Below are 8908 nucleotides of genomic sequence, written 5' to 3'. Positions count from 1 at the left end.
CCTTAATCCATACACCGTTGTCTGCAGTGCACAATCTAGCATCCCCATCACTACCATATTACTGCTTATTGATTTTTTTAAAATCTCAGCAGCTCAACACTGTTACCCACTGGTGTTGGAAGACAGGACTGTACATCTTCAAACTATGTGTATGGGTGAGGAGGGGGATACCAATTTGATTGGACCCTTGCATTAAAAAAAGAAAGCAACACTTTTCTGCAGATAGAAGATTAGCACATCAGGGAGTTTCTACCACTTCAGAAATGAACATAAGAACAAAATCACAGTAGAAAACACAAGAAACACTAAAGGAGGCTTGGTGAATGTAGGATGACTTAGGAAAAAGCAAAACGTGCTAGGAAGTCAGAAAGAGGGAAGACAAGTCAGGTACAGAGGTGAAAGCACTAACCCCTCTCCTTTTGTCTTCACAATCTAGCATCCACATCACTAGCACATTTCTGCTTCATTATTATTATTTTTTAAAAACTCAGCAGGTTGGCCAAGGTCCACATACTGCAGCTGCAATGTATGTATTTATTTAATTATTGCATTTATATCCCACCTTTCCTCCAAGTTGCTCAAGGTGGTGCATACAGTCCCTCCCCCCTTTCCATTTTATCCTTACGCCAACTCTGTGAGATAGGTCAGGCTGAGAGACTGTGTCTGGCCCAAGGTCACCAGTGGGCTGCATGGCTGGGTGGGGATTTGAACCTGAATCTTAGTCCCACACTGTAACCCACTGGTGTTGGGAGATAGGACTGTATATCTTCTGACTGTTGGGGCATACCAATTTGATTGGACATTTGCATTAAGAAAAGAAAGTAAGACGGTTCTGTCTGCAGGGATATTTGGAGATGTGATATTGCCATGCACCATTTTTTTTTCAATTAACAAAGACTAAAATTCCAATTAGGGGAGTCATCAATTTTTTTGAGCTTACAAAGGGGGTCCTTTACTCAAAGGTTGGGAACCACTGGCTTAGAGCCCATCTATCCCCACTCCCCAGCTGATTAGGCCTAAAAGTAGCCAATAAGCACTCTAATGGGGGAGCACTTGTCAGCTGTCCCCAGCACTAACCATCCAGGCAGCAGGGAGGGAAGTGAGCAACAGGATTTCCTCTCTGTGTGGTGATGTGATGGGGAAAAGGGGGCTCTGTCTGTGTATGTGTCTTGGGGGAGCCAATGCCCCACCCACTGTCTGAATGTGTCCCTTAATCCACTACCCATTGTCGCAGCGTTTGCGGAATAAAAGAGCTGTAAATCAATTACAAAAATCAAACAAGTTTTAAAAGAGTATACAAATGACAATTTAAAAATGCAATATCATATCAAGCTTGACTTCAAGAACTATTCATCTTTTTTTTTTAGCACAGCAAACTGACAATCACCAGCTTCAATTATCCCCAACCACCTAAGTACTCAGTTAACAAGCTTTTATTCTGAGGCCAGAACCACAAGTGGGGATCAGCTGGTAGGCCTTGACATCTTTCCAGGGTCCTTCTGCCGTACCACAGAACATCTTCCACTATAGGAATGAAGGAATTATCCAAGTGGCGATGATGTCAAAGCAGCAGGAACTCCTCCTCAGGCTGAGATACCACCAGTTGCTCTTCTCAGAGGCAATATTCATGCCACAGGCTGCAAGGGAGGCATTTGGAACACTGTTAGCAAAAACTTGTCTTGGCATCTTATATTATTATTATCTTTATTTATACCCCGCCCTTTTCCCAAAACTGCAACTCAGGGTGTCTTACAACTAAAAAAGGGTACATATAATTTGGACATATAAAAATCTACATTTAAAATAGAATTAAACTCATTACAGCATTAAAACAATTAAACATCACCTAAAAATACCTAAAACCAATTTAAGTATAATGTAATCAAACAGTAAAACAATACGGGATACCTCTAGAAGTCCTGTCTTAAACAACTTCTACTCCAAAAGCCTGCTGGAATAAATAAGTCTTCACCTGTCGACGAAAGGACAGTAAAGAGGGGGCCATTCTTGCTTCCCTCGGAAGGGAGTTCCAAACCCTAGGGGCAGCTGCCGAAAAGGCCCTATCTTGCGTCCCCACCAATCACACTTGTGACGGTGGTGGGACTGAGAGGAGGGCCTCTCCCAAAGATCTCAGGGCCCGGGTAGGCTCATATAGGGAGATACGGTCTGACAAATAGCCTGGGCCTAAGCCGTGTAGGGCTTTATAGGTCAAAACCAGCACTTTGAATTGTGCCGGGAAACAAACTGGCAGCCAGTGGAGCTTTTGCAACAAGGGAGTTGTATGATCCCTGTAGCCAGCCCTAGTTAGTATCCCAGCTGCCGCTCGTTGTACTAATTGAAGTTTCCGAACAGTCTTCAAAGGCAGCCCCACGTAGAGCACGTTACAGTAATCTAAATGGGATGTAACTAAGGCATGTATCACTGTAGCCAGATCAGGCGTCTCCAGGAATGCGCGCAGTTGGCAAACTAGTCTTAACTGAGCAAAGGCACTCCTGGCCACCGCAGAAACCTGGGCCTCCAAGTTTAAAGCTGAGTCCAAGAGCACACCCAAACTGCGAACCTGTGTTTTCAGGGGGAATGTAACCCCATCCAGCACAGGCTGAATCCCTATTCCCTGATTTGCCCTTCGACTGACCAGGAGCACCTCTGTCTTGTCTGGATTGAGCTTCAATTTGTTCACCCTCATCCAGCCCATCACTGATGCCATGGTTCAGAACCAAGACAGCTTCCTTGGCATTAGGTGGAAAGGAGAAATAGAGTTGGGTGTCATCAGCATGCTGATGGCACCGAACCCCAAACCCCCGGACAACCTCTCCTAGCGGTTTCATGTAGATGTTAAATAGCATGGGGGACAAAACTGAACCCTGAGGGACCCCACAGGCCAACGGCCAAGGAGTCAAGCAGGAGTCCCCCAGTGCCACCTTCTGGGTTTGCCCCTCCAGGAGGGAACGGAGCCACTGTAAAACAGTGCCTCCAAGACCCATCCCAGCAAGGCGGCCCAGAAGGATACCATGGTCAATGGTATCAAAAGCCGCTGAGAGGTCCAGTAGAACCAACAGGGACACACTCCCCTGTCCAGTTCTCTGCGTAGGTCATCCACCAAGGTGACCAAAGCTGTCTCTGTCCCATAGCCAGGCCTGAAACCAGACTGAAATGGGTCCAGATAATCCATTTAATCCAGGAATCTCGAGCTGGGAGGCCACCACACGCTCTATTACTTTACCCAGAAATGGAATATTAGACACTGGCCGATAATTACCCATTATAGAGGGATCCAGGGAGGGCTTTTTCAACAAAGGCCTTACAACTGCCTCCTTTAGGCACCGTGGAAATCTGCCTTGATGTAAGGAGGCATTAACCACTCCCCTCACCCAATCGGCCATTCCCCCTCTCACACTTTTAATAAGCCAGGAAGGGCAAGGGTCTAGCAGACGTGGTGGCTCTCACTTCTCCAAGGATCCTGTCCACATCCTCGGGCTGTACAAGTTGAAAGGAATCCATTAATATTGGACAAGCAGGAGCCACAGTTACATCCCCTGAGACAGTATCAATTATCGCATCCAAGTCAGAATGAATCTGAGCGATTTTGTCTGCAAAGTGCAGCGCAAATTCTTGACAGCAGGCTGTTGAGTGGTCTATATTACCCTCTCGAGGGCCAGACTGTAACAGACCCCTGACCACTCGAAACAGCTCTGCTGAGCGGCTCCCCACAGACGCAATAGAGGCAGAAAAGAATAATTTCTTTGTTGTCCTTGTGACACCCTTCCCTGGCTCTCCCTGTCAGGTTCCTTCCTGCTCGTGGCTACTGCCTGTCACTAGGCACCACCAGGGACTCCACCAGTCTGGACTGTCCTTTTTTATGGTTTCTCTCCCCGCTCTAGCACAGATCTCAACAGATCCCCCTGCTAGGCAGCACCACCAGTCACATCCTAATACCAGTATTCCCAGAGACTCTGAATACTTGTATTGTTATTCTCGTCAGCGCTGCCACCATTTGTCACTGTTTCCCTTCAACCTTGGTTATTTACCTCACCCTCCCTTCTGGTCTGTGAAACCCCAGCCAAGGATCAGGCCTTTGGAAAACCAAATTAAGTATTTATTAAATATAACAAAGATAACAAGATTTCTTCATAAGGCACATAAGCATATGGTTTTATCTAATACTAATACGAACTCCACCCCCCTCCTTCTCCACGCTCTCCTGGCAAACAACTCTCTAAAACCCACCAAAACAACCCACTCACTTTCATCACATCACATCCACCCAGATTCCACTGTCACTCTTCCTTTTATACGCTCAGCCATTTTAAACACTCAGCCAATCATCCAGCATTCTACTGCCCATTCACTCCCCCTCCTCTTTCACTCCACTTACCATGTATCTTCTATTCAAACAGCACTTACCCTATTTACACTAATACAGGATCATCACAGTCCTCACTGCCACAGAGTAGGCCTTCAGATATGCTCTGGCCTGCATTCGATCAGACTCGCTCCGAGTCTTCCGCCAATGTCGCTCTGGTCCCCGTTCTGTTCGTTTCATCACCGCCAGCTCCCTGGTAAACCAGGGGGCTGGTGGGGCTCCACTCCGTGAGAGGGGACGCTCAGGAGCGATCGTGTCCACCACCCTGGCCATTTCCCCATTCCAGAGGTCAACCAGAGCTTCGACAATCGCCTGCCAAGGTGACAGGAAAATCCCCAAGAGCCATCAGGAAACCATCCGGATCCATCAGTCTTCTGGGGCGGACCATCCTAATCGGTCCCCCACCCCTGCAGAGGTTCTGAGTCCCAGTAAGTCTAAACCCAACCAGGTAGTGATCTGTCCATGACAACGGAACTACAGAAAGTTCCTCCACACCAAGATCACCATCATCCCATTCAGCACAGAAAACAAGGTCCAGAGTGTGGCCAGCCACATGAGTGGGACCAGATAATACTTGGGACAGACCCATGGTTGTCATGGAGGCCATGAAATCCTGAGCCACTCCCGACAGAGCGGACTCGGCATGGATGTTGAAGTCCCCCAGCACCACAAGCCGAGGAGACTCCACCAACCCCAAGACCACCCCAGCTAGCTCAGGAAGGGAGACTGTTGAGCAGCGGGGTGGGCGGTACACCAACGGAATCCCTATTCTGTCCCGGCCACCCAACTTCAGATACACACACTTGAACCCTGAAGACTGTGGGACAGGGCACCTGGGCAGGGGGATGGTATCACGATAGACTACTGCAACTCACCTCCCCGTCCCCCAGGTCTCGCCTGCTGCTGCACAGAGAACCCTGGTGGGCAAAGCTGAGAGAGATTAACCCCCAGCTTCATCCAACCAGGTCTCTGTGATACAGGTCAGGTCGGCGTGCTCATCCAGGATCAAATCCTGGATGGCCATTGTTTTACCATTCACTGACCTGGCATTCACAAGCAGCATTTTCAACCCAGGGGAATCGTTACCATGGCTATCCAGACTATTTGAACAGGGGGGCAGCTTGGGGGCAACCAACACCCCATTATATGCTCTCCACCCACTCTCCCAAAGCTGGAATGGGCTAGGCTCCCTCCAACGCTACAGTGGTGGCATTGGAGCAGACACAATTTTACAGTCAACTTAAGCAGATACTCCATCTAGAGGCAAGACAGGGTCTCAGCTTTCAAGGCCAGCAAGGTCTGGGCCAGAATAAAAGATGCAACAAAGATGACTACACAGAAAGGAAATGGGGGAGGGGGAGAGAAATGGGAATCACTGTTATTGAATTTATCCATATCCTTCTACTTGAGCCTTTTTAGCCCTTTCAGATTCCCATTTTTCCCTTAAAGCTGGGTCCCACATGCTCTTGGAGGACCTAGTGAGCATGAGAATGATGGAGCAAAGCAGTACCTGGGTGAGAGACCTCAGAGAGCTACTCTGAGGTTTCTAAAGGAACATAAGTATAAAGAAATATGAGTATTAATTTTAGTATAAATAAATAATAAATAATGCTTCAGTGCGAAATTATACTTCAAATTATACTCCCCTCTTGAGATATATTCACTCTGTAGTCATGCAATTGTGATTAAAAGGTGTCCAAAGTTTGGATGTGTCATGTAATCTGCCTTGCATCACCCAGCCAACCTTAAGTAGTCTTGCTCGTCAAGACGGAGCTGTCTGCCCAGGGCCTGAGAAAGGCAGAAAAGCAGCATGCCATATACTAACCTGTACATAACAAGAGGGTTGTCACGGTGCTTCTGCAGCAGCTCCTGCACCATAGCAGGGGGGTTGAGACCCAATAACTCTGCTCTCTCCCAGCGCTGCAAGCGGGTAATTCCTGGCAGTAAAAGAAAATGGGTGTCTCAAGCTGGCCTGTCCAACAGCAACGATCCCAACCCACCTTTCTTGAGAGGCTACTGCAACTGGGGGTGCTGGAGAGTCCTAGTTCTGAGTCTTTTCTTTCTGGGAGAGCGCACCTATATACTTAAAAGATTATATGAAGACTGGTCCCTGCTTCATGGAGGCTATAATCTAAAATTCTGCATGATGAAAGACGAGGAGGGAGGTAGAAATCTATGCTGTCATATCAGTGATATGTATTTGGACTTAGTTGCAGTAGCAGAACAACTGGAAGTTCTTACCAGTACAGGGGCCGTACTGCCAGCTGAGGTCAAACTGTTTCAACATCTCCAGCTGGTCTGGCTGCGCAGCATCTTGAAGGAGTGATTCTGTCTGGACTGTCACTGTTTCTGAGCAAAGATAAATGGATGATTATCACACTGATCGTCACCTGACTGGGATTCCTTGTATGAGTACCTAGGAAAGGGTTAATATTCCTTACCCAACACAATTAGCTCTCTGGACTGCTCTACAACCCAAATAACCATGCCTGTGCTTTTCAGCATCTCTCCATCCGCACTTTGATTCCATATAAGCATGATGAAACACTACATGTGCTGGCAGCAGGATAAATGCTGTAGTGCTGTTATTTGCTGATTTTCAGCTGAGACAGAACAGCACTAATGTAATTAATCCACTGCTGATTGAGAATGCTTTTCTACAGAAGGTGGTGTCCCACCTCTTAGGATTTTTTTCCCCACTTTATTTTGTGCAAATTGCTTTGCAAAGACTTCCCTCATTTTAACAACAATCCTGTGACACAAGTCATCACTACCGGTAAAATAGCAACTAGATTTAGTTATGCAAGGGGCCCTGGGTCTTTTGCAAGCCATGTGCATGGGCCAAGTAAAAGGGAAGGAACTTGCAAAAACATCTTGGATATCTCAAAAGAAGTATCACTCCGCTGGGCCACTTAAAGCTGCCGAACGTTTACAATTTGCCCCTGGTTAAGCATACAAACAAGATGCTACGGGCTTGCTCAGAAAACTCTTAGAAATACTCACCGTGGAGTGGGCTCTGAGCCTTCTTTGCTTCCTTATCTCTTTTCCTCTTCTTCACCACTTGGAAAGAGTCTGTGATAAGTCGTTTCCTGCCCATGGCTCCATATGATGGTGCTCAGAGAGCATTAATGCACTGCTCCAAGTAAGTGGCTGAGGAGAAGCAGAGACGTTTAGACAAGCTGCTGCCTTGCACTTTCACCTCCACCTTGCCAAAAACTGCACCTATCTCCAGCTGCCCATTAGAAGTGCTTCATTTTTAAAGAGGTGCTACTTCTAGACACGCTAGGGAGCCTAGGTTTACAAAATGGGGAGGGAAATACTGAGCCAAGGTCCTGGGCAGAATCCCTTTCCCCCATCCTGGACGCTACTTCACGCAGCCGTCAAAAGAATGCAGGATTTGTCATTCCCCATTCAGACCTCGGAGAGCCAGTGTGGTGTAGTGGTTAAGGTGTTGGACTACGATCTGGGAGGCTCAGGGTTCGAATCCCCACATAGCCATGAAGCTCACTGGGTGACCTTGGGCCAGTCACTGCCTCTCAGCCTCATGAAAACCCTATTCATAGGGTCGCCATAAGTCGGAATTCACTTGAAGGCAGTACATTTACATTTATTCAGACCTAGAGAACAGATTCCCAGATTCTTACTCTTAATCATTAGTTCCCATTTCCCTGAAAATCTATGACCACCTGGATGAAAGGCGCTCCCCTCCCCCTTTCATCTACTGAACAAAAATATGGGCTTTCTCTTTCCCTAATGGCTCTTCTTTGGCAACCGGGTCCCAGATTGTCAATCCACCCCGTTTCGCCATCCTTCCACATAGCCTTTTGGGTCCACCCTGCCTTTTCCTTTTCCATCCCTTCGGTTTCTTTGAACTAATCCCTAACAACTGGCATAAACAAGAAAGGCTGTCCCTGCTACAGGCACTCTCTCTTGCTTGCCACCCCAGGAGAACAGTCTTGTGAGGTAGATGCAGCTGCGTCATTACCAAGAGTTGCACTAGGTGCTGTCGGTACCCCCAAATATCTTGTGAGGGCTGCCGGGATGGACTCGTGCGAGCTCCTTCCGGCCGAGAGACCCCGAGATCCGCCGCCACCTAGAAGGATTTGGGGCTTATCTGTGTGGCAGGAATAGTTGTTGTTATTGTGACTGCTTGTATCGGCCAATGGCTGAGCTGCTTTCGTTTTGCGTTCTGTCAAGGCACAGACTGCGGAGAAGGCAAGTGGCGAAAGGCCCCTTGCGGCCAAATGAGGGAGGCTGTTCGCTTTCTTTCTTGTGCTTAGACGTAGAGAAACGCCGCACCACCACCACCCGCCTGGATCAACGGACCCTGCCTTGTCCTCACGAGCTTTACCACAATTTGTTCCTTAACTTAGAGGAACAGACGCCGCAGAATCGCCATGGGTAGTAACAAGAGGCCTGTAAATAAGTGCAATACAGAGGACATACTATCGCCCTCCTGACCAGGAAATGATTGACCTAGTTCCCAGTTCCTTATTTGTGTGAAATTTCAATCACTAACAAAGAAGAAAAGTTGACAGCTACAGC

At 47.6% G+C, this 8908-nt stretch overlaps 1 protein-coding gene across 2 annotated transcripts; it reads right to left on the bottom strand.

Annotated features, from left to right (window-relative positions):
• Positions 1–1264: 1264 nt before the first annotated feature.
• On the bottom strand, positions 1265–8518 carry POLD4 (DNA polymerase delta 4, accessory subunit). 2 transcript variants are annotated; one of them, XR_009760564.1, is made up of 6 exons: positions 8349–8518; positions 7367–7513; positions 6605–6712; positions 6189–6300; positions 1909–1972; positions 1265–1637 (listed from the first exon to the last, which is right to left on the bottom strand). XR_009760564.1 is itself a non-coding variant. In XM_061609543.1 (5 exons), the coding sequence occupies exons 2-5, from the start codon at positions 7458–7460 to the stop codon at positions 1613–1615; spliced, it is 339 nt and encodes a 112-aa protein (XP_061465527.1). In that variant the 5' UTR covers positions 7461–7513; positions 8349–8518; the 3' UTR covers positions 1265–1612. The 2 variants fall into 2 exon arrangements, 1 of the variants encoding a protein (XP_061465527.1); XM_061609543.1 differs by lacking the exon at positions 1909–1972.
• Positions 8519–8908: the final 390 nt, after the last annotated feature.

This window comes from Rhineura floridana, chromosome 2 (assembly GCF_030035675.1).
Source record: "Rhineura floridana isolate rRhiFlo1 chromosome 2, rRhiFlo1.hap2, whole genome shotgun sequence".
NCBI classification, from domain to species: Eukaryota; Metazoa; Chordata; class Lepidosauria; order Squamata; family Rhineuridae; genus Rhineura; species Rhineura floridana.
The sequence above is the reverse complement of the archived record's forward strand: the minus strand, read 5'-3'. Positions and strand labels throughout refer to the sequence as shown.

What these genes read in the sequence shown, in the direction of transcription:
- POLD4 (XM_061609543.1), bottom strand. Translation starts at nt 7,460, where the DNA reads ATGGGCAGGAAACGACTTATCACAGACTCTTTCCAAGTGGTGAAGAAG. An exon ending in GCAGTACGGCCCCTGTACTG is followed by an intron (nt 6,301 to 6,604) that starts GTAAGAACTTCC and finishes TTTTACTGCCAG; the next exon opens with GAATTACCCGCTTGCAGCGC. An exon ending in AACCCTCTTGTTATGTACAG is followed by an intron (nt 1,638 to 6,188) that starts GTTAGTATATGG and finishes CCTCCCTTGCAG; the next exon opens with CCTGTGGCATGAATATTGCC.